Below are 26613 nucleotides of genomic sequence, written 5' to 3' on the forward strand. Positions count from 1 at the left end.
CTGTCGACGTGTGTCTGCCATTGTGATTTTAAAATCGCTACCCCGACCACCGTCCGCCCCTATTCCTCGTTAAAGCTCCACCTATATCTCGGAGCTTGGAGGTTTTCACCCCTTCGAGTGGTCGCGTCAATGACGGTGGGTCTGCTCCGGGCAAGTCTGGGCTGCGTTGAGTTTTCACTTATTGATGAATCCGTTTGTCGAATTCGTCCCCTTACTCCACGGCGCTTCTTTCGACAAGCGTTGATCTAATTTGTTTAAACTTTTGTTTAAACACACGAAATGAGACTTTTAATAGAACGAGAATAATCTTCTGGTCTTCTTGGATATAAAATAAGCAATACTTTTGTAATTATTAAATATCTAATAAAATTATTCCTCAGCTGCGAGGACGTAGACGTGTTTAAAAACTATATCTTCGTAAGCATATTTGAACGACATCGGCGCGATGTACAGGGAGATATTTGACACGCAGCATCATTTTCGATGTACGCGTTACTACGTTCAGCTGTGCTCATAGAGCTCCGTGGAAACTCGAACAGCGAACGATTCTGCTTTACTACGTAACAATACAGTTTCGAAAAGTACGATAATTAGCTTCTTTTTGTAACTAATAATCTCGTGTTCCCTCATCTTTCATTACAATGTATATTTCGATCTTTATTCACCAGATACCGAAGCAGGATTCCGCGGTTCCACCCCTTCGATTATAAACTTGGCTCAAAATGGCGGCCCGTCTCGCGAGTTACATGCAGATTGGCTGGGTGTCGGTGGAAAGGAGTTATGCCGTAGGGTGGTATCCGACATCCCTCGTTCGCGGGGCGGTTTCGCGCTTGCGCTTACAACCCTTGCCGCGTTTCTTCAGCCCCTTCTGCCTCGGCGGCTTCTTTATTATTCACGTTTTTTATTGGACGAGGCGAGGCCGGCTAAGTCGCGTACCGTAATGGCGGTACGCTGAGAGGAATAAACATGAATTATGGAGCCTTGTTTTTTTTTACGATTAATTGCGATTGAACTTTACTTATGAGCAGAATTATTATTTAACATTTGTTAGCTCAACGAGGATTTTAATGTTAAACTATTTCACCAAATTGAAAGATAGTAAATATTTATGTTTTTTATTAAAAGGAATATTAATCTTAATTAAACTCTTGATATGTTAAGTATGTGTGTGAATCATGGGGCACTAAGCTTATGCGAATGTTAAGGTACCCGGAGTGCAGAGGGGGTAGGGGGCCGGCTTTATCGATCGTCGTTCCGACAAGGGTAACCTGCAAGAAACAGGGAAACTCTCGACGAACGTTGCTCCTTTGTCTTTTTACCTCATGAGCAACGAATTTTCGCCGAGTCTAGGAAAACGAGAGGAATTAAAAGAATAGTTTTCTTAGTAGTAAAGGGAAGGATAGAGAAATAATTGCTCGTTGAAGAATACCAAAAGATATTAATATCTTTTTAAACCGTGTATTTCTCGCTACGATAATTATCGGTAGTAACTTTAGGAGTCTATGGAAGTTGGAGTTGTGTATAATGTCATTAAGCAATACTGGTTTAGGTTGGACTTTACTCCGATTTGTAATTTTATCACAAGTACGACTGAGGTGTAAAATTTCCCGCATACGAATGCATGACTCAATGATAATGTGCGGTAAACACAATTTATAGGTACTTTTCCGGAAACTATATTTTTCTTACGAAGAAGTAACGCGTAATACAGTACATGTATTTGAAGAAGATAGTACATATATTTAATCGGGTTGTCGATATAGATAAGAGCATTTTGCTAGCTTTGGCATCAACGGCAAATTTTTCACACAGATAAGAGTAGAAAAAATTCATGAAAAAAATTAACTAGTTCAAAGTAAAAGTTTATAAAATGTTTTATCATTAGTATGGATATACGAGTTCAGTTTAGTATTATTATTATCATATTTATAGCCACTTGAGAAAAAGTACATAGAGTTATCGTTTGACTTACACGATGTATCTTTATTCGTTTAAACGTTGATAGATAGTCGTATTACAAAAGAGCAGCGATAAAGATTATTAACCTGCGACGACCAAGAACGATATCATTTTGGTGATTGATATCGTGATTAATTATGGTGATTCTTTTGATAATCACAATGGACTGATTAAAGGTCATTCACATCTACTTCGTTTAAGCACCGGAACATTTAGACATTGTCTTTTCCTTACATTGCATTACCGTGGTATACTTGAGTGAATTAGTATTATTTTAATTTTAAATACGTGGTCGGTCCACAAATGAGATTATCATATTTTTAAAGCAAAATTATTTTATTTTGTATTATTTTCTAGTATGTCTCTAGAAGAAATCTAGAAAGAATGAACTCGTATGATATAAAACGCAGGCAAGAAAAATAATTGACGTGAATATTTACGTTTTTATGTAGCGTCCTAGGCATCGAAAAGGACGAAACCAAGGGAACACGGAAATAAGATAATCGCGCAATTACTTTCGGCGTTCGTCGCTACAAATCGGCCGGTCGATTTTAATCCGTACGTTCGAGCTGAAAATCGGAGACTCACGGACGGCCGGCGATTTATTTATTGGAGAAAGGGCTCCGGGGCCGGCTCTCTCGGTCGTCCTCCCGTTTTCTCGACGCTTCTTCTGTCCTAAGCAGGATTCAATTTGGCCACTGCCCACGGTTCTACCTTCAAAGAGGAATCACCATTGCCTTCGTGTATGGCTGAACGGTCCTCGACGTGCGCGGGACCGGTCGGCGGCCTCTAGCATTAATCTTATATCGAACGCTTTATCCGCGTTCGCTTCCTCGCCCCGCTTCTTCGTCCTCCTAGCCGCCGCCCTCTCCATCGTCGACCTCCTCAACCCTTGGACGAGCAGGAATTTTCAATTCTTTCGAGTACCGCGGGAGGAAAGCAGTTTGCTCGGGGCGTGTTGTTCTTCCGTGCTACTGGCCGGAAGCTGGAATCAGCAGAGGTGGCTCCATCGCCTTTTGTTAGAAAAGGGGGTAGAAAATCATAGGACAATTATTGGATAACAAATTTTATATAATTTTTCTCGGAAGAATTTTGCTATGTTTTAATTTATGTTATTGGTGTAATGTAAAATTTAGAGCTCAATGCATTCGTGTATTTATATTTGATTTTCTACCTAATGAAAAATGACTGTTCTTTATTGCGACATCTCCAATTCCTGATCCTTGTTCCCGCGACGCGCGATTAATCGCACGCGGGAATGGTGGGACGTGGAAAACGAGCAGCTTGGTGCGCGCCGCAGTCGGGAACGGAACCGCTAGCAGGACATTGGCTAGGACGAATAAGTAATGTAGAGGTCCATTATGCCGAAACGGTGAAGGGTCTCCGGTCGGGGTCAGCCAATCCCCCGGAGGGCCGTTAAAGTGAAATACTCCCGAATGCAAGGTGGCTGCCCGTCTCGCCTTCTTCGACGGTCCTGCCATGGGGCTCACCTCGTCCCTCTTCCCCGGCAACCCCACTGGACGCACTCTCCCACCCTCCCGCAACCCAGCCGTAGAAGTTCGCCCGTAGGTAAATCGTTGTTATCTGGACAGTGATAAACCCGTGAATGGAGTTCGCGCCGGGTTGGACGAATGGACGAGGGAGAATGCAAAGAACGAAGAGGGGGAAGGTTCTCTGCAAGGCTTACGAAGGGTGGAAGGGGCGAATCGCGGAATGGATGGTTCTGTTTATGCGGACTGATTTCTGTTCGGACGTAGCAACGACCCTCATTGGGCGAGAAAGAAAGGAAGGGTGCTGGGGACGCGTAGATGAGGCCGATGAACGAGCCATCGTAGAGTCTACAGTCGGAAGAGAGATTAGATGTGTCTCTTTTTCATTTCCTAATTCCTCGTCAAGAAATTATCCAAATGCACTTTCTTCGTTTCCTCAACTTTAAGAAAAATTGACAATATCGTTAAAAAGTTCGAAGAATACAACAATAAATCGACCATTCTTTTAAAAGTTTCTCGCAGTGATATCCGATATAATTTTTGTAGACTTGCATAATTGAATTTTCCACAAACTCGCGTGCAATTTTATGTCAAGCTCACGAGTCCTTTAGGGTATACTGATTTCGATTGTCTCCGTGGGGTTGAATAAAATCAGGGGCCCATGCAAACACCATGAGATTAAAGGAAGTCTCTATGGTTCATGTTTGAATTGTAGCCTCGGGCAAGCCATCCTTGTGGAAATAGCACTGAGGTAACTTTTAATATCTCTCTGAAAGTTCCAACGCGAATGACTAATAAACCATTTAATTAGAACTTAGTATCTTGGTACTGAACGTTTACACACTGAACTTGACTACAAAACACTATAGTTATTCATCGGAAAAGGTTTTGTAATGTTGAAATAATAATTTTATATTAAATAATAATTTCCAAGTTTTCGTATTCATAATAATAATTACAACAAGTACAACATCGTAATATCGCGACGTTGCTACGTTGTGAAAGAAATTTTCGAAATTTACTATTTCCAGAGGATATTTCGTATTCGCGCCCACGAAGCTCATTGGAAAAGCGGAATACCGTACAATAGTCGTTCTAGCGGGGTAGATGGAGGTCAGCGGCCATTCTCTGATGATATTGATTAGCCGACGCCCTTAGTTAGCGCCGGCTACACTTTCTTCAGCCCCACCGCTTTTCCCGCCTCTCTTTTTCCTCTCGATAGGAAGAACGTCCTTTCTTTCTCTCGCGAAACCACGGGCTCCAGTTACCACCCTCGCTCTATCTGCCGCTCTCCTGCATCCTGCTGAACCACCCGTCACTCCCTATTCTCCTACCGTTTTCTAGTTACTGTATTTCTGTCTCTGGAGCAACGCGTTTCTCTGGTTATCGTTAGGAAGTAGATAAAACGAAGGAAGGTTAGTATTCTGCCGGAAGGGGAGCGGGGCGCGAGAAAAGGCAGAAGAGCAGGGGAGAGGTGATGGGGAAAGGCGAGCTAAGTATTTCGGGCTAAATCATTCGTCAAGCAAATAATACCGAGTCTGAGTCACGTCGCACGCATGCGGGGGCGATACGGTATTCGCGTGTTCCATAAATCCGAGATCTCCGCCAGCTACGGGGTGCTCGAAAAGACACGACATGGATATTCGGGACCTCGCACGCGACATAACATCCGTGAGACATAATAATAAATTTATTTACGGGCGACGTCGATACAGATTAAGTCCGAGAAGGGGATCCAATAAATTTCTTTAAGAAAGAATTTTATAACGACACTTGAGAGATTACATTTACATATTAATATTTTTAAAAACGTTTTCGTATTCAATGGTTGGCTAAGTGCGAGCACTAGTTGTTGTTAAATGAAATATGGCAACTTAACAAAAATTTCTCAATATCACATTTCATTTAATGGCACTGGCAGATATTCCTACGTCACATCTATAAACATTTCGGTGCACCCTATATATCGCTCTTACAAATTTGGGAAGAAGAGGAAGAGCTCGGTATGCCCCCCGTGTAATTAGACACTGCAGCCTGGAACAACATCCAGAGCCGGGCATTGTTCCCAGAAATTAAGGGAAACGGGGGAAAACCGGGAAAACTGGCAGGAATAGGGGATTCGGAGGGTCGCTAATTACGACGGGTTCTATCCGGGGGAGAGAAGCCATTTTCTGCACACGCATAGTCGCCCCGGTGTGCGTTATATTAATACACGCGCGGGGCATAGAATTTATCTCGAGAACCTCTTTTGCAATTTGATCTTCCATCGCTGATATTCCTGTGGCGCCTGCTCCGAGAGAGATGGTGCACATTTCTCTTTCATTTATAATACAAAATACAATACGCGTGTAGTATTCGCTTTTTTGACTTTAGTTTTAGAAAGAATTGAGAAAATATTCAAATACGCTTTACTTTGTATATATTTATGACATAATTTCACAGGAAGGTAATTGTTATTTTACATTTTGTATTTCTCGGACTATTGTATGTTTGCACGTATGTGTCTAACTTTATCTGGCTTTTCTTGTGCAGGTAAAGTCTGGATAGGCGACAATGATGTCTCGTGGCGAACGGACCAGTCTTTCAAGAGGACATCACCCTTAAATCCCTGTGCCACAACGACTACCACGACGACGACAAGCGGTGGACCGACACATCCCCACCTGTCGCCACCCGTAACTGCCCCTGTCACCACCCCCGATCATAGAAGCCCCAGTAGTATGCACGCGAAGCTTGGCATCTCACCCGGTAAGTGAAAGCCCTGTGAAACGAATTTCTGCGTAATATGAAAAAATACTTTTGCGAGGACAATGCGAATTATACTAACGCGTTTAATTAAGCGAATTCTGCAGCATTGTAATATATTCTAATTTAATTTCAATTACTTAATTTAATATCAATTACCTCACGTGACAACGTCATGCTAATTTAAATCTCGAAGCAACGTCGAATTCGTAAAACTTGTACCCTCACGATCCATTCGTGAGAAGAAACCTAGTTTGTACCGTCAGCGACGGTGCTCCGACAATCGTGGGTCGGTTGGCTTAAAGTAGTCCTAAAGCGAGGCTCTTTAAATAATGCAATAAGCTTGATGTCATTTTGCCGGACAATGGGGGGAGTTCCTTTTATGGGAAGGTCCAGTAAAATTGCCTCTCGCAGGTGCCCCACGACAACTGCTTCGCCAATCACGACTTGGAGATTCGCGACGCCTGTCGTGCTCCGCGTCTCGCAATTCGCCGACGATAATGATACCAGAGCGATTTACAACTTTACATGTCACATCGAGACAAAGTTGCAAGCAATCTGGAGCTGCGTATAACACCACAGAATTATGTACAGACGTGGCAGCTTCGGTAATGTAAAATATCGCTTACACTTAAATTTGTTCTATAATATTTAAACACCGTATTACCGCTTCACGTAATAATTTACAAAATTCTGAGTGATTTGTATACAAATGACTCGGAGTGACATCTATATCGATATATATTATTTCGAAGTTTGCGAATTTATATTCTCCTAGTTTGAAGGATGGAAAAGCATCAAATACTCTTTTCCATCGCGATTTAAATATGAAAATATGGCAAATAATATAGTAGTAAGCATTATATATTAAAAAAATTGTTGTGCATACTAAAGACTTTTCAAGTATTTCTGACAAGTACAAAAAATAAGAAAGAAACACGGTCGAAAAGCACATTCTGATCATTCTCAATACAAATAGGAGCGCTTGATATCACAACCGTTTTCTTCGCGTCGTCCATGGATTTGGAATATAAAGGCTATTTCGCGAATATTTATGCGGCCGAGAACTAGCGAAACCATGGTGGCTCTTTTCATTTACCTAAATAAATATAGCTCGGATAGCGCGAGGGTGAGCGTACTAGGGCCCTAAGTTCATCAGTTATACGATCAGGCCCCGGACGGCCTGAAGAGAGAGAGCACTTTTCGTCTTTCTAGCAGAAACAGGGGGATTACAATCTTGCGGGAGAGAGAAGGAAGCACTCGGCGCGGCATGTTTAATGCATCGCTCAACATTTCCATGTCAAACATCGCTTTGACTCGCGGAATTTAAAACCGTCTCGTTGCCGCGCGCACACATGCTCGCGATTGTGTGTGCGAGAGAGCGATGACGGGGAAACTATTCATCTTTATTTACTGGATAACCGCTGCACTCGACGAGGTGCGCAAAATCCACGGTGCGGTCGATAAGGGTCGAAGCTTAAACTTAAAAGCCACGGGGGTGAAACCGGAGACTGAATGAGATTCCATTTTACAAGGTAAATGATGTTTCGGTAGCGCGTCCGGTCTTATAAAGTGCATTTTTACAACGTGGAAGGATATTAGCATTTCTTCTCTTTATTATTCTAAAACGTAGTTAGAAATAGTGGAACTGAATAACACATATCACAGGTCCCAATTGGTCCACACAAATTTTTGTGTTAATTTAACATAATATGGATATGTTAAATGATCACACTAATACACTTTTAATATTTTAGCACAAAATAAATGCAAATCACAAAATAATTTGAAATAAATTTTGTATAAAATTAACATACTTTTAATGACAAAATGAATTTAAAAAAATGTAATTTATACATTTTGCAGATGTAATAAGTCAAATGGCGGTTTGAAATCACTCTCACTTATGTTATATAGAATAAAATCAACATTTTATTCTGTATAAATTTAACAGATAAATCTTGTTACTAATAATATAGAACATATGTATTGTGTAAGATTAAAAAGTACACAGTGTATTGTTTTAACATTTCTTTTCAGTATTTTAATAATTTTACATTTGAGGTCAATTAACACAAGAGCAATATGTTAAATTAATACATGAATGTGTTAAACATTTAACACAAAGATTTTAACCGGTATTTTTTTTAACAAGAAAACACAAATTTTCCAACTGTATACGAATACATATCACTACATGCTACCGTCTAATTAAACTTGAACAAATCATAGAGTACGCTTGCATATATTATTGCATATATAAGCTGCGAAGTAAAAGTCAGCAATATATTTCAGTTGCAATTATTTGTTAATTTATGCGCAAGTTTATCAGAGAAAGTAGTCTATCTCTTGTATAATCTGAAACGCTGAAACTTTTATCGTAACCTCAGTTATCAGCGTCGAGCATGGTGTCGACTTTAGGGAAAAAACGATATTTCCCCCCCAACGCAGGGTTCTTCCGAAGCTATTTGCCTCGCAAAGCCGTCCTGGCCTAGCTGCCAAGTGTGTTTATTCGGTATATCAATAAGGTCGAAGTGGGCGAGAGCGAGGACGCGGTCCCCCGAGGTCCTCCGGCCTTAACCGTGGCGGCGATCGGCGGCGGCTCTTTCTGGACAGCTTGATAACATTATGTCGCCTACGTCCTGCGTCGACATATGCACTGGCTAGTTTTTAAAGAACGAGGGCCGAGAGGGCTCCCTAAAATATTACAGGCTCGTGAACACGCTCTCGTAAGACACATGTGTTACAACGACGTGTCCTTTCGCCCGAAAACGGGTATCCTTAAGCGTAAATTTAATACAATATATACCTAACGGAACAGTTGATAGATGAACATAAATCACTCTTTCCATTAATTCTGCGATACGTTTGTCAGCAATTATTCTATTATAAAGAAACTTTATTCTTTTCACTTAATTTTTGGAAAAATTTAATAAAATTTTTATTTGGGGATTTGTGACAGATATTTTTGACATATAAAAAATGGTTTTTATGTGAGAAATTATGATCCATCTTGATATCTCCTTGACGTAATCGTTAAATAGTCTATCTCTTGTTAAAGAATTAGTAATTACATATAAAATTAATAAATATAGTGAATTAAGTAACATTTTGGCAATATTAACTTGCGAACAGATTATGTAAATTGGATGTAGCATCATACGCAGAGCGATACACACGAATATCGAAAAGATCGTCTGGATAAAAAGGGATGAAGAAAAATGGACTAGCAAGTACCTGTTAGAAAGTAATCTTTGAAGTCGTCGCATTGCGTGACGCACTCTATTCTCGCGTAAATTACGCCTGTCGTTTACAAAAGGATTCTCTCCTGTCGGACCCAGGAATCGTATTCTTCCCTCGGGACTGTCACTCTTCCGTGTGTTTTGAATCGCCCTCTTTTCTCCAAAATATGCAACTTTCATTGACCTATTGATTTATTTCACACCTCTGAATATTTAAAGCGCAAAACTTAAGATGAGAAAGTACAAAATATTAATTGTAGAACATGAAACTATACTGAATTATTAACTACGGAACTTGAATCATGTTCTCATTTTCTTTTGAGGTAGACGATTCTTTATTTCTGTTCTTTTTATTAATGTTTAGTAAAAGAAACGGCAAAATTTTAAACTTTCTCGAGACGCGCAATGTACTTGAAATTTACTCACGTTACCGGGAATTAATAACGTGTTTCCGACAGACGCCGACTATGATTGCATTTATACTTTTCTTTCTCTGTAGAATATAAAATATCGAGCAATGTCCATATGCGGACCAATAACCAAGGCTACATGTCGTTGGTATACGAATGCCATCCGTGTGGGGGTTGGGGACGCGCAGGCGAGAAAGGGTGGCTTGAAATATTGGCTACATAGATTTCAACCATTATTGCCGCGTGTAAAACACGGCGACATTTGGCGTTAAATCGATCAGGACGTACTATAGCGTCGTATGAGCATCGTTCCTTCTCGCTCGGCGAATAAATACGCCGACCGATTGTAAAATGCAGCATAAACTCTGTAAACTCTGTTCAACGAGACAGCCCGAGCGCCGTTTTATTACGTGCAATCGATACCTTTGCATTTGCGCAGTTGTTTTCAACTTCACCAACCCGTTTTGAAAAATTTCCCAAGCGTTGTGTCGTTTATTCAGTTAGTGTTTTAAATCTTAACAATTTTTCATTAATTGATTCTATTATATTTTCAGAAGATATTTATCTTATTGGTAAAATTAGCTATCTTTATATATATTTTGATTAAAGTAGATTTAGAAATGCTTCTGCACATATGGAAATAATAATTTTTATTCTATAATTAACAGTGACCATTGTGTTAAGTGACCATTAATTACTGGTCCGCGATAAGCGTTGTTTACTGAGAACGAACGAATCTGCTTAAGCAGCGCGAAGGAATTGTAACGATTACAAAGTAGAGAACATTTGCGCCTTCGTTGCGTTTCCCGAAAGCAGGTGTACCGTAAATTAGCATCAGGCAGTAAACACTTCATTTACGGGCGATTCACCGTTCCGGCGGTCCGACGGCGATAATTGAAGAGTTAATTAACTCGCGTTTAAAGTCAACCGCTCCGATCAAACTCCATTCGCGGCTGAGTGCCCTCGCGCCGGAAGTATTCATTTGTCATCGCGTTGAGGTGTTCGTAATTCTCTTCGAAATTCATTGCGATGTACATTGCGGCTCATCAAAAGCTAAAGGGTTCATTAAATCACATAATGGTGCGTATATCAGTGTAAAAGTAAGTTAGTGTAAAATTCGTAAAGTTATTCACTCAGTTATTATTACAAATTATTAAGATCTTTATTATAGCTCTTATATACGAAGGGTCCCAAACGCAACGAATAAATTTCGCGTTCCGAGGATACACCATGCTAAAAGGATGCCTCGCGTGGCTAAAAAGGTACCAATTAGCCGCGAAATTTATAATAATACGCGATTTGCCATAATTAATCGACTACGCGCGCGCACTCGACCTCTCGCGTGCAACGCGCGCACACGTATGCATATACATAATGTACACAGACATGCGCGCAAACGGTCGTGCGCTTTTTGAGATTATAATTTTAGATAGGCCGGTTCTCTCTCTCCGCTCTCCTCGCTGACGCAAATGGCGGCGTGTAGGCAAATTGAGGTGAGATTGGAGGTCAGGATTGCTAACCGGCCGTTACCGCATCGCGTTATTCACATTGCCGGGACGGTACAGGAGCGATTTGCAAGTTAGTTACTATCCATCCGCGATCTAAATCTAGGAAGGGCGATGCGTGAAAACGAGAATTAAGAGGATCTTGCCGATTACATACACGCGCGCGCGCGCGCGCGCGAGCAGCCAGCGAAGCTGCATCGTTGACTTGTTGCAGGAAACCACCACTGTGTCGAGACACGGTAAATTTCTTCCGATGGTAGCCGCTGGAGTAGATCTAATCTAGTGTATCCTAGAAAGCAACAGTGATAAAGCTGAAATAGCGATTTCGTGCACGCCGTCGACACGTGTTGAGTTTTTACAGTCGCGTATCGCAATCTCTTCATGAACATTTCGAGTGCGCCAAATGTGTTCTTTATTTAAGGTCGATTGTTTAATTTAATTCAAAAGTGATTAAATAATAGAGCGATTTCGTAATTTTTTTTCATATTATCACGTCGTTCTTTTTCTGTCGCAGCTAAACGTCATAGCTTGTTATGTGTTGGACATTACCAGAAATTGTATTTGCCTGATCAATTGCGTGAAAGTTGCAATGGGAAATATGGGAAACGAGGGTACTATTACGTAGATCCCCATATCTAGTTCTGGAACTAACTGTGCACTTAACGAACGGCCATTTTGTAATTACTGTCCATTGTGATTACGAAAAGCCCATTAGGAAATCATTACGAGAAAATGCGATCTTGCTTTCCGTGTGAAAATGCCAACGTCGGTGTAAGTAGCCGCGCGTATATCTTTGTGTATGAAACCCAGAGCCCGCTAACGTCTAGAAGGAAACACACCTAGCCGAACGTCTAATTAGAGGCACGTACCCGAGATATTCGGTGCGGTTAGTTTCCTTCGACAGTCGATAATTCTTCCCGTTTGATAATAAACGAGCCACGGTTATTTTCTACGGGGCGAGAGATAATGTTCGCGTCATCCATCAATGTCATTGACACCAGGATCAGGGAAATATTAATAACGCGTGAACGCAGTGCAAACGGTGCGCAGGAGGGAGGGAGGGAGAGAGAGAGACGCAGACGAGCCGTATCTCTCGCGATCTCTTCTTCCTCGATCTCTTATTTTAGTTAAAGAGAGAGAGAGAGAGAAAGACTGTCGTTATCTCTCGCCAGCTGCACGTGAATACGTAACGATTTGCGCGCCTCGCTCTCACGTGCTTCCTCATCTTCCAAGGGGTTCGCGGTCCGAAAGGAGCCGAGGGAACGATTAAGATAAACCAAACCGCTAATTAAGGGGGAGAGGCCAGGTAAAAGGCTCTACGCCGTGTTCTAGGCCACGCATCTTGTACACTCAAGCGTGTAACAGCTTCTTCGCGCAGTCAGCCAACCCGCTCGGCCAAATGTCAACCGACGTCTCTCTCGCGTATACGCGGTCGTCGGTTTGCATCTCACCGAGCGAGAGATCGGTGCGCCGCGATAAATACCGTGCGGATGAATACCTCGCGCGAAAAAATACGTGCGATTAGCGCGGAACTGTTACACTGTGCATAAGACCGCGCAGCCGCATCGTATAACCGAGATCGGAATGCGAGCGATTTTGATGCTGCGGCCACATGGGATATACGGTGCAAATTAACGGACTTTATGACTTTCGGGATATTACGAAGGTAACATTATTCTCTGAAAGAAGAACGTATAATATGCGGCGCGCAGGTTCACCATTTGGAATGAATGCGGAGATACGTGCAGATCTCGTATAAAATTTTTTTTCCGAATCGCGCAAGTCCCAATGTGAATTTCGAAGTCCTTCCTCGCATTCAAGTGGCGCAATGAAATCCGTTTATCGGGAGAGGCGCACGCGAGCCGATCCCGAATTATTCCGATTGTTCTCACGTGAATTTTTCTCACGCGCATCGGCGCCTCGTACGAGGGCTCACGAAACGCTCGGCATCACCCGGTATGTGAATTCGCGCGAAGCATCGCGTAATACCAAGGGATCACGGTGGACCAGCTAACGTGATTATTATAAAGTCAATACGTTGCTAACTCATCAGCCGGCTCCGCCCTCTAACAGCCCGGTAATATGCACCGGCCAAGAAGTCAGTTACGCTCTATCAGTGCTCGCTCTCGCTCCCACCCGTCTTCTCCTCTTATCGCGTCTCTTACATACCTCGTTCCTCGCGTCTCCTCTCGCGGCGCGCAGCCTCCCTTAAACATAAGTGTGTCTACCTACGTGGATAGGTAAGTGCCTACCTACGTGTGTAACCTACCGACATACGTGCGGCGCATCCTTCCCTCTCGCCTCATTGCCGTCTCTCTTACCTCCTCTCTCGTTGCTTCTCTCCGCCCGGCCGACACTACCTGCACGTGCAATACACGTTCCGCTGTACAGTCCGCCGGTATCTGCCGGATCTGAACGAGCTGCACGAAATCGCTGCCTGCAATTATCCCTGAGAAATATATTACTTAAAGGAGCGCTGCGCGCCTGTAAGAAAACGAGCCGGCGCAACTATTTTCCGTGGTCGCGATCTCGGCTGCCTTACGTACACATGGATAGATACGCGTCGGAACATTATCGGGATTCATTGCGCCGATTTTTTGAGGAAATCGCCGGCATCGCCGTTGCGCCCGAGCTGCGAGGAAATGCGTCCCGCAATTTACTCTCTCCCGGAGAGCTGTGTTATTTTGGAATGGTTCGTTACGGGACGAGTATAATGGAAGCTCCGCGCGAAGCGATTGCTTTTACTGCAAAGGGATCGCGTTGTCGGGTCTGTCTCGACAGATTTTTACATATTTCGGGCTATCGCGATCGCGATTTACTTTTATTTAAATCGCTGTCCTCATTTCTCACCTTCGCTTCTCGATTTCTCAAAAATATCGGCCCTTAATTAAAAGGCCATTCTTTCGGGTTTCTTTATCGAGATATCGTATTTTTGCCGTGGATTATTATCACGATGCTCGAGCGTGTTCCTATTAACTTTCGCGCGGCAGGCGAGAAGCCCAGCGTGTAATTTCTAAGAGCATGCTCATTACTCTGGAATAGTTCGTTACAAGTGAATTATGAAAGCGAGGTAAATCATGGGTAACTTTGTCGAGCGGCAAGGTTCCTTCTTAGCTACATTCCGATTATTTTCGTCGACGTTCCGTTCACTTATTTACTTATCGTTACACCTGTCGAAAAGTCTTCCGCCAGACTTTTGATGGATCGTATTATTTGGTGCCCACCGCCCGAGCACTTCGGTAAGAAATATACATTTAATTAGAAAAACTGTCTGCCGCGCGGATAAATTGGTTCGGGGGGCTGCAAAAATTGTTCTGAATAAAATGGCGTCGATCGTATTAGCGGCGTCAGCAGTTCCCGAGATTAATACTACGGAATTACCTGTGCGCTCTTTCGTACGAGGCGCATAGCGCCGCGCGCACTGGTGATCTATGAAAATTATCGATACTTATCGCGCCGCGGTTGCTCGCGCGTGATAAATGCACGCACTAACGCGCGTTCGCGCGAGAGGAGGAGGGGGAGAACCGCGAGTCCGAGGAGTAACCGATAACGTAATACGGGAAAAGGGAAAAGCAAGAGGCGCGATACCACCTCGCCGAGGTATCTGTTACATGCCTTATGGACAGCGCGGAACGCGTTATTACAGTCGGGAGGCGGTACGGGAGGAATCGCGCCTCTTTTCCTCGACGAGCGAGTTCAAGGTCAGGGTTGGGCCCAGGTCGTTTCATTCATTCGTGTGAAAAGTACGCGTGTAGAGTCGGGCCGTGCAACTCGTGCGCCCGTGCGCGCGCGCTCGCGCTCCGCCACGTACGTACGCAGGTATAGGTCTTAATCCGGCGTCTCGATCTCTCGAACATGGTTGCGGAGCCGTAGATGCGTGATTGCTTTTAGATCGAGTGTGTGCATAGCGACGCGTTCCCCTCCGCACGTCCGAGGGACTAGGATAATTCGCGATATTGTATCGAGCGAGGTATCTATTCAGAGGCTGGACTCCTAGTTTTGTTCTGCGTAACTCGTTAACTTAAATACTTGTTGGAGAAGTAGCTGCTCTGATGTAGTCATCTTAAATTACTTGCATTCGCAAATTTTTCCCTCGCGGGACGAGTGTATACAGATCTCGTTTCCGTACATGGACCGAAGGGGCGCGTAAATCGTGACGGTGTCGCATCATGACGCATCGGCGACGTAGGTCCGAGCGTAATGATGTCGTTACGCTGACAGCGAGTGTAGGTGCCAGGAGAACGCGTCCTGAGGTGAAGTCGTTAAGGCGAGACTCGAACTGAGACTTCTCGTTGAAGGGACGGCCGAGTGTTCACACGTCCCGGGTGTATCTCGACTGATTTTCGTTTTCGAGGCTAATTTCGGAGGGAACGTGACGATCGGTTTCTTCGCCGCGGCACGTGAGGCTGCCCTTCGGCTGCGTGCGTGTGCATGCGTGCAACGCGAGCACGAGCACGCGCAGCGCCGTGCACACACGTGCGTATCCGTGTATGCGCGTCTCGTGGGTTCGGGGTCAGAGGTTAAGCGGCGTGATTGAGTCTTGCTTACAAGGAGCCGCCCTTCGTTGCTCCTCTCGGGCCCTACCTCCTGGGGAAGGAAACCATAATGCAATTTAAGCTATAATACTTGACTTTAAATTGAAAAGATTGCCCGAGGGATGCGAGGGAGCCGGACGGTGCTTGTCGTCGTGTCTGCTGGTGGTGGTGGTACTGGTGGTAGTGGTGGTAGCAGTGGTAGTGGTGATGCTAGCCCGTGATAGTGACCAGAGTCAAGTCCAGGAAGGTCGTCGTAGCACCTTGCGCGCATTTGCGCCGATAGGACATACGCGGTTGCGCACGTGTCGATCGACGTAATCTTGCAACTTGGATAGACGATGATCGGCACCAATATCACGCCTACAGCGGCGTTAAGCACCCAGTCGTACGATCTTTGAACCGTCCTCCCGCATTCTATGCCCACCCTCGATACCGCGTTTCGCCTGCGATTAGAAGAATCGCTACCTTCGTCCTTCTATCGACTCGCTCGCCTAGCTCGCTTGTCGTTCATCGAGAAAATCACACGTCGTGCGTTATAGTGAAAATGTGTATAATCTGGCGATGATGCTTCATTCTCGAAAATGCACGTAACTTCTAGGTAGGTGAAACAATTACAACAATTAATCGAATATATGTTATAGGTCACTTAATGATGTGTGATCCTTTTAATGTTAAATATTTTTTTACGAAAGGGTATTTTTTCAAACATTGCGGAGCACGTCGAATAAACTTGACACAGTAATATCGAAGGAAATCGTGCTTCTTACTCCGAAATATCGTGCAGGGTTTCGACGTTAACGTTGATCTAAATCGTAATTCTGAAGCAGCACAGACTGCGCATAGGAATAACTCGCGATATAAAGAGTTAGAACGTGATCGGCACCCTAGACAGGTGTTAAGTTAAGACTGCAATCAGCGGACGGTTCCTGAGTATAAGGTTGCCAGTCTCGGTGTGGCTCAAACGGAAAGCAGTTTTCCCAATTGGCGAGTTTCTCCACGCGGTCGTGCTGACCAGCGGCCATCTGTCGGTTCGTACCAGTGCTGATGTCCTATTCCCCCTGCCTCGTCTCAACGTCGTCTCTTCTCCTTCACTCGGCCCGCCCCGCGCGCTCTCTGGCTTACATTTCCAATCAATAACCGATTGAACAAACCCCACCCCACCCCACCCTACTCCACCCCCATCTGCCTTCCCCAACGAATTCCTGCGAACTAACAGCCAGCCAATTTCGCGTTTCGCAGTACAGATACGAAGTTTATCGTCATTCGTAATTGTGAGCAATTGCTTTGTACAATGCAAAGGGAATAAAAGTTATTTCAATTTTGAAAACTCGTCCAAAGTGACGATTTTTCACTTACGATAGTTTATTTTCAATTGTGAACAATCAACATTGAGGGTATTCTTTAAAATGAAATGAAACAATGAAATTTCCAAAGATTCCATTATTTTTATCTCTTTTGCTTTTTGAATGTAAGAAGGGAGGGAAGAATGTGTGTGCCGAAATGTAATAAACGCGGGTAGAAGTTCTCTCGGAGTTTTGCAAACCCGAGTAGGCGAATTTCTCTCGTCAAAGAGATTCAATTAACTGATACTTTAATCTGCCCACGAAAATCATATTTTTCCTTGCTTTTTGTTTCGCGCGCGGCGAGTGTCAGAAGAGGCTCCACGATGACCTGGCGCACGATAATTACTAGCGAGAAGTCTCTCGACCAGTTTCTTTAAGGAAAGAAACGCGCGGCGGCCACAGGGTGTTCCTGCGGGTCGGCCGAAGTGGAGGAGAGCCCTTCGTCGGGAACGCGAGATGATAAATCAGATAGGTGGCGGCAGCTGGTCCTCGGGAAATTGCCTCCCCATTGTACAAGGGACGTGTTATTTTGGAAAATCATCTCTCGGCTCTTTGCCTGCTAATTTCGTCGTGCCCTACGTTCGAAATTACTACCTACTTCCTGGGTCGCGGACCCGAAGTCGCCTTCGGTGAACGCGAAGTCGACCTGGGCATATGGAATGCGGTTTATGCGCTCGACCTATCGGCTTCTGCCGGCGTGAAACTCGTTTCGGTTTTAATCGGAAACGCATGTGCATTTTCGTTGATTTCATCTTTGATGGTGTCTACTCGAGAATACCTGACTCTCTTAAAAAAAATTATCGGCGATGTGGAAACAGTTTCTAGGAAGCATTGTACAGTAATATGTAAAACTTTAGCGTTTCCTGCATATAATTTCACACTAAATTTAAAAAATATAGAAAAATTGGTAAACGACGCTAACTGGCAAATTTCTTTTATTAGAATTTGCCAGTGAGCGTCGTTTCTACACTGGTTTGTCATGTACAAACGTCAAATAATTATTTACGTTACAAAAATATAACTTAAATGTTTTTCCTTAGTCGGTTTTTCCTGAGTAAAGGTATTCAACTGATTTGTGTATCTGCAGGTACGGGCGAGAGCAATTACTCACAGTCTAAAGAATTGCCTTTGTGTATTACAAACCTTGTACAATACAAGACAGATATTTTCTAAAAAAATGAATGAATAAATTTCAAACGTCGTATTTTAAATCGAAGTAAATTATGCTCTAAGAAAGAACGTAAAATATTATTTTAATTGTCGGCTCTTTTAAAGAATACAAAATTGTAAAAATTGTAAAAAATTTGTGCAACTGCGAAGCACGTCGGTCTAAAACATAAAGACAGCGACGAAACTGTTTGCCGCGTTTCTCGTCCATAAAGTGCATAGATATGCAAATCCGTGTTCAAGAATGTATCAATAGAGTGATCGATGTAAAACCTTTGAGTTTAAAACCGATCGGTCTGAACCTTCGGAATGTCGAAGACACGTATCGGAAACGTGGGGCAGAATTTGAGAAGACTCTTAAGAACCTTTTTGGATTTGCAGCGGTCTGACATTAGCATGTCGGGAAAGATTCTGTTTCATGGCAAGGAGACTGACAACAGGCTATCGGTTCGTGTAATTCCTTACAAGAAACGAGAAGTGCTTTTGATCTTTCTTCAGACAGCTCCATCAGATAATTAAAAATAATTTAAAGCTAGAATGTATTTTTAACGATGGAAATTTCTAACGCTATAGCATTGGTATAGATGTGATTCTTTTGCCGATCTTAAAGAGCATAAAAATAGAATGTTTAATAAATGCACTTTTCGCATTTGACGTGAAAAACCATTAATTTGTTCCAAGACATTAGATACAACTATTACTTGTATCCAGTCTTTCTTTACCTTCTGCAATTCTATTTTAAGTTTATCATAATGAGGCGTACAAACTGCCCCAGACGAATCATCGAAAAGACGACCCCTGACCCGGCTGACCCTTGACAGTCACGACATACGCGACATACGAGCAATATCATTATACAACGTACAATGACGCAGTCCACTGCACCCTAGACCGATCTAGCTTGACCCCCGATCTCTCGCTTTGTCGCTGGACAATACGCGCGTGGTTTCTCCCTTAGAAGATATGCTCGTACCACAACATTGCGCGTGGCTAAGTTTACGTGTTGTTATTGCAAGAATGTTATAAATTTTGCAATACATAAAAGAAGTCTCTTTAACTCTTTAAAGAAGAAAGAGAAGATTGTATCTTTTATAATAATTTTAGGTGAAGATATATATTGTCAGTATATCTTACGACAATTAAAGCGTATCTTACCAAGGTAATGAATTTGTAGCGTCGAAAATCCTTTGTAATTCACGAAGCCGTACGTCATTTCCGTTCTTAAATAGCTTCTCTCAGCATCCAAACGTGGCATTAACGTATTTTCCTGAAAACATTCGATCGGTTTTAATTGGCGGATGCGACTGGGTAGCGCGTGGCGGCGTCACGTCGGATCCCCCGCTCGTTCGTAAAATCCCAGAGCGTTTCCCGCCCGGAAATTTGTCCAGCCTGCCCATTATCGTGCGTACAATTAAAGCCAATAATTCACCGCGCGACGGGGGAAGGCGGGAATACACGGACCGATCTGGCACGGGTGAAATCGAATGAAAGGACAAAGTGTCCGCGCTCCACATTTTCGAGTGTGTCCATTTTCCCGGGCGAACCCACCGTCGATCACGGCTGCGACGATGAGAAGCTATCGCGGCCCTACACGCGCACGTAGGTAACAATAATGGCCACTGACCATCGGCCATCCCTGAATATTCCACCCCACTACGATGATTCAATTCGACAATGGGCCATTCCTCCGGACAATGCTCTGGTCAAATGCACTGCTGTCGGCGAGAAGGGGTGGTTGCAAAATAGGGGCGCTCAGCGACCTCTGACTCTACCCCCTTGGAAAAGCGTGGGTGAGGTCGTCCCGCTTTTCAATCGACGAGACAGTTTTCGTGCGGGTGCTCTTTTCCCGAGCTTCTCCCGACATCGGGGCATGCAGCAGACGAATTTTCAATGTTAAAATCGAGCACATTATTTCGATGTTAGAGTAATATATCATTTAACGTTATAATCGAGTTTATAATCGCACATACGATGTGCGATTAATATGGATATTGTTATTAATTGAAGTTATTTTAAAGATGACATATCAATCAAGTTTCCGTGAAAGTGTATATGGACTCATACATTTTTTAACAGATCCATGCATACATATTATAATTAACGGATATATATACGAGTCCAATCTCGACCACATAATTTTGCGATCATATATTTTAATAACTATTGGCGAGCATGTCTTATGCCTTGGAAACATTTGGTTAATGCGAAATCCATTAGTCACACGTTGATCAGACGATATCGAGAATAAAACATAGAAACGCGCATCGCGATATCTGCTGATACACATTGCGCGCCAGAAACGTGATAAGCTTTCTCATTCGAGTAATTACTGTTTTCGTGTACTCTTTTTGCAGATTTACCGCACATGCGTTAAAACGAATAGCACGAGTGCACTCTCGGCTTGATGCACGAGTCTGCCATTACACGCACTCAAGCGTATGAATAATGAGGGATGGGCGTTTAATTATTATACTCATCGTAACGTATAATATACGGTGTATCGGAGCGATATCTTTTACTTGTGTGCACGGTATACGCAGATATATTTTCTTGGATCAATTATTTTCACGCGCCACTATGCGCGATCATTCCGGGAGAGGCGCAGCGCGCCTCATTTTTTTTTCGCATATTTTTATTTTTTCTTAAGGAAAATCGAATACATCACTTATGTCTCGCGAGACATCGGCGTGATGGTTATTTACAATGAGAAATTTTTGTGTCGTCGTTAACATGCTTAAATTTTTCCGTACTTAGATATGTAAGTTTTGCCCGTCAACAAAGACGATCCATCATTCACCAATGGACTGTGTTTGGGACAGATTGTAACGGACCCCAGCTGGCTGTGTCTGTTTCCCTATTTACCATTCTCCCTCGTTCTGCATCCTCTTTCTCTTTCTCCCATCCTCTTCAGAATATATGTATACATTCTTTCGCTGGACTTACTTTTCTCCTCGTGCTCAATGATGCCACATACTCTAAAATTCATTTGAGAAAACACGCAACAACAGAAGTAATTAATGCTACAATAATAAAATATCTTTGCGAAGTTTATTATATAAAAATTTATTAGTGCTTATTCTGACAACTGCCTTAGATCTTTGAGATCTGGTATATAATTATTAATTATAATTATAAACTTTAATTGAATATTTTATACTTGTTTAAATATCTTATACAATTTGTGATATTCTTAGATATAATCATTCAACGTAAACTGGAAATTTTTTCCATTTGTATAACAATGCTTCAGAAAAACTAGTAACAAATTATAAATATAACGTTAATTTGTTATTATAAATAAAATAATAATAAATTAATAACAATTAGTGTCGGAGTCAGCAAACCATTGAAACGATAACTCGATTACGTTCAGACGGCGCATTTAGAATGATGGAGGCGCCTCTAGGTATTCGTTATCGAGTCCGACCGGCAATAATTAAGGCAATTGATTAATTAACCGAATTAGTTAATCTGCAGATCGATCTGGGTGTAAAAGTAATTGAGCGCCGACGCATCGTTCTTTTTGGGCAAGCAGACGTTTTATTTGTATCGTAACCCGCGATAAGGCCATTTCCATAGCAATTACTCAATTGACATTTATAATCATTATTACCAGCATGCGTGCAGTTGGATAAAATATATTTCAGATGTTCCAGAAGGGTGTGTTCCAGAAAGCTAATTGTGTTGAGGCACCTTTGTTATTTATACAATGTACCTAACGTTGGGACAGTGAAATTTCACGTTTTAAAACACAAAAGATCTGTTATTATTTTAAAAGTGTATACATATTTCTAAAAAGGGACATTTTTGAGGATGTGTTTCTAGAATATTCTTAAAAGCCTTATTTTGTTTTTAAAATAAATCCTCTCTCTATTCAAATTTATGGCATAGAAACTCAAAGGTGCAACGTCAACATTTTTCAAATTTTAACGGGCATTTCAGCGGTCTTTTTTTTTTAAGTATAACCTTGCATCAATCAGCAACCCAAAAGGAGTCGGATACCGAAGGACGTCAAAAGAAAAACACATTTACGATTCTTTTATTTTCTGAAGTTTAAAACATTCAAACTTGTACTACACAGGAGATGCCGCGTTTGTATAAAATATTAGATGGATGTTATTATAAGATTCAAAAGAGTTTTTAACATTATTTTTAGCAGAACGCAAAGAATTATATAATATTCTGCAAAAAGTGATATCATATTATGAGTAAAAGTTAGAGAGAAAGAAAAAAGAAAATAAAACTAATTGTGATTTGTATGTGTAAAATATTAATTGTAATAAATAATTGTAAAATTAGTACGACTGCGTATAAGATGCGCGTGTAAAATATTTATCTTTTGGGCTCATAGAGAAAAGCATTATCGAAATAACTTTGTCAATTACTAGTTGGCAAAATTAAAAGCTCGTGTCTGTCGATACGCACCGTCAAAGAAGAAAGATAGGAGAGACGTTTCTATAATTCAGTGCGGTACCTATCGAAACGTTGGTTGAGCGGGATCGGGGATCAGGGGTGGATAATGTATGTACCCTTGGCCGTGCGATAGGAAGGCGGGTGTTCGAGAAGCACGTAGGGGATCTATATCTCTCTCTTTCTCTTCTCTCTCTCTCTCTCTTTTTCTGGCTCTTTCGCACTATTGAGGGTTTGCGGGGGTGTACTTCCTGAGAGGACTCCAGATGGGGGAAGAGAGGCAGTGCTGACCATTGCGAATGGACAGCCTTGGCTCACCAGTAGTAACGTTGCGTCCGGCAAGTTAAGTTGGAGCATCTCTATTTTAAAAAAATGAAAAGAAGTAAAAGAAGTTTCCTGCTTCTGCTCTTATAACCAGAGTTAACTGAGAGGTATACGACGATTCTAAATAATAATACATAGATTTAACGAATCTCCATAAAATCTCTTCGCGATTTTAAACTCAACGTGTTAAAATTTTCCGAAATATTGTATTTGTAGTTATTTAATTTAAATCAAATAGTTGATTGATTGATTAATTAACGATCGATTTCGTTTCCAAATTGATTAAATTGAATAATTTCTCAGTATTAATTGTACGACGGGCAAAGAAAGTGCTGTTGACGAATAAGTGACGGGCAGAAAAGTGTTGTTGCTCGTTCTGCAAAGAAACTTGTAAGGCTTTCTGATGGGATTTCCTGTGATTTTACATTTTTGGATTCTGGAAGAATATGCGCCACAAAGGAAAGAGCTGGAAAATCTTACGGATGATAAGTACGAATATTTTAGTAATATAAACATTCAGATGCAATCGTTTATAGAAAAGTATTCTGATTACCTTCTGTACGTTTCATGTGTAATTAAAATATAATTAGTTTCGATTGGAATTCAGTGTTTTACATACTTCAATTATCTCGAGTTTTGTACATTTTTTATTTTGTTATTTATATTAAGTTTAAACTTTGTATAAAATTTTATCGTTTTTTTATTCATTAATTGACTTCACTTTAATCATCTTGAGCAATACTACCAGCATAATTCAAACTGTCTTGTCGGTTTCGGTGAATTTTAACGATAAAAATGATCTCCCGCATGCGTCGCTTTAAATTAGTCACCATGCCTTTTCACACGAAATTCTAATGTATCCATAAAATATTTCTACGATTCAACCCCGATGCCCACATTATGGCATTCATCCGCCTAACTATTCAACCAACCATCTCTTCGCTTTTCCATCTTGCCAACACCGTTTTCGCATGTGTCCCCATGAGCATACATTATGCAAGTAGCGTCCTCATTGGTTCTGCGACTCTATAAAATTTTGTCACATGATATATACGGTGTATACTCTAGTATTTGCAATAATGTTCTTTTTCATAATATTAATATATATGTAATCCAGTTAAATTTATGTATTTAAAATTATACGTGACAGGTGTATCAGTTTGATACTTTTAATCTGAAATAATAAGGCATTAATTTTGTAATATTAACATCACATGTGGTCAATACTTACGCCGGCAGGATTTAAAATGTAAAACCAACCCTCTTTCTGTGATTAGAGCGGCGTGTGGCGATTGGGGTTGCTTTTAGCTCGTGGGGGTATGACCACGCTATTTTAAACGTATGGTCCCCTCTACGTTTTCGTCAAAACTCCGGTCACCCTATTCGCTTTGGATGCACTTGAATTACTCGAATTCTCGTCATTCTTGCCTCGACACATTCGAGGATCGTCCTATGCGATAGTTCTTTTCACAAATATTCCTCATCTTGTCGTTTCATAGTACTTATATAGGTGACTTAATTTTAAACTTGACGCGAAAGATGAAAAATAACCAAAGATTTCTTTTATCAGTGAATTGAATTAATATTTGCTCCCGCTAGAATTTGAGATGAAAGAAAATTTATAAATTTTAATGGAACGTTAATGAATGAGACGGGTAGCACTTGCGGTGATTCCAGGGTGGGCTTAAAAGTATAGTTCGATAGGATTATACCGCGATAAGTCGAATGTCAGTCACGCTTTGCATTATCGGCGGATATTTCATCGATTCTTCGACGAAAGAAGATTATAAAGCGGAAATTGGATTGCGTGTCTTGTAAATTGAGAAAATCTCGGAAATTGTATGCACAAGCGTGCAAGTTTTTGTCTTTCGTTCTTCGTTAAGTATAATTATAAATATTTCCATAACATTTAATTGAGGAAAATAATTTTCTCCAGACATCATTTTCTATAATATTCATTTCGACTTATTGAATTTTACTTTTCACGTAACTCATTTTAAATTCTTCTAACTTTAATGAATCTTACATTGATATTTTGCATACGTAACGTTATGCGTTTATTACGAGATGTTTTATGTTTAAAAGATGGTTTGTATTTTTAAATTTATCTTAAAAATCTTGATTAATAAAAAGCTATTAAGAGAAGTTATAAAGGTGTGTAAAAAAAAGGTGTAAAAAAATTACAAAAGCTATTTTAATAAGGTCGAAGTTAATTTGGCCATGGAATATATTCGTGACAACATGCGAAGTCCGTCTCTTTTCCTTTATGGTGCATGTAGCCTCTTCGCGATCTTGGGAGAGCGGTTTATCAGATTGTTATCAGGAGATCTGACCGCGTTCTTGCTCCTGGGCCAGTCACGATCCGGGGGCCCGATTGCCCCCATCTCTCCCTTCACGCTCCTCTCCTTCTTACTTTGTACAGCACCTTAATTAAGCGTTATGAGTTGAACTGCTCGTTAACGAAAGACTATATTCTCTGTATGCCTCAGACAGGTAGTTAGTTATAAAGCTAGTGTACAACGTGAATAAATTTGACGCGCTGTATCTAAGATATTAAACAAGTTTTGTTAACAAGTTGTTGCCATACATACAGCCAATTTAATACCACGTTGACGTAGTTCCGCGGATTGGGGAATGTGCACGGAATTTAATATTAACGCGGTGGAAAGAACGGAATAGCGACGAGTAGTTTTCTCCGCGAAGGTACGGATTAAGAGGGGAACCGAAGCCGCTTAATTTCCTGCCTTCTCTTCTGCCCCGGTGCCCCGCACCCTGAAAATAATATTTCTCCGTTCGGCCGTCAGTAGCAAAATGGCGTTCTCGAATTAATTAATTACATCCCCGCCGGCGCGCTGGTACCTAACTCGATTTCGCGCAATTGAGTTGTTCCTTTCCAGGCGCGATGCCCGGCCCACCGTCTTACCTTCGCTCTCCACCCGTTTTCCTCTTTCACGTTGGGTTATTATCGATATTTGCACGCTACGATAATTATCGGCCAATTCCATTCGCGGCTCTATCCCTCTTCTCATTCTGCCGCTCTCGCTAAACCCTTAGCACTCGCCCTCCCTCCGCGGCATTATCGAGAGCTGTTATCGCATAGCGAAAATTAATGCAGCAATAATTTCTGCTAAAAGAATACGCGCTGCATGCAAGCTTCTTGGGAAATCTTACAGCAAACTATATTTTTTAACGAGTAGAAATCTCTCTTGTTAACAGACCCTTTTATTATTCAATTTATAAATCCTCTCATAGTATAAGTTTCAATAATGCGTACATGTAACTTGCAAATAAATACTTGATACGTTACAAAACGACATTGTCGTAACCGCCGCTGATCCTGACGGACAGCAGTTTAACAAGGTTGAATCGCCGTTCACGGGTAGCGGTGAGCGAGCGGTCTAATCGGTGCGAACGCGGCAAGAAAATTGCCGCACACGATGTCTAAATAAAAGTCCCGGAGGAAAAATCAGTCCCCATTACCTA

At 41.9% G+C, this 26613-nt stretch overlaps 1 protein-coding gene across 3 annotated transcripts in view; it reads left to right on the top strand.

Annotated features, from left to right (window-relative positions):
- Window positions 1–26613, top strand: part of LOC105568141 (POU domain protein 2-like) — a 122089-nt gene that overhangs the window by 54710 nt on the left and 40766 nt on the right. For all 3 annotated transcript variants that reach the window (XM_012023558.1, XM_012023560.1, XM_012023559.1), the window contains one exon: window positions 5982–6197. In XM_012023558.1, the coding sequence (XP_011878948.1) occupies window positions 5982–6197 (216 nt within the window). The remainder of the gene's footprint in view (window positions 1–5981; window positions 6198–26613) is intronic.

Source organism: Vollenhovia emeryi, unplaced genomic scaffold (genome assembly GCF_000949405.1).
Source record: "Vollenhovia emeryi isolate VEMERY1.0 unplaced genomic scaffold, V.emery_V1.0 DF939131.1, whole genome shotgun sequence".
In the NCBI taxonomy this organism is placed as follows: Eukaryota; Metazoa; Arthropoda; class Insecta; order Hymenoptera; family Formicidae; genus Vollenhovia; species Vollenhovia emeryi.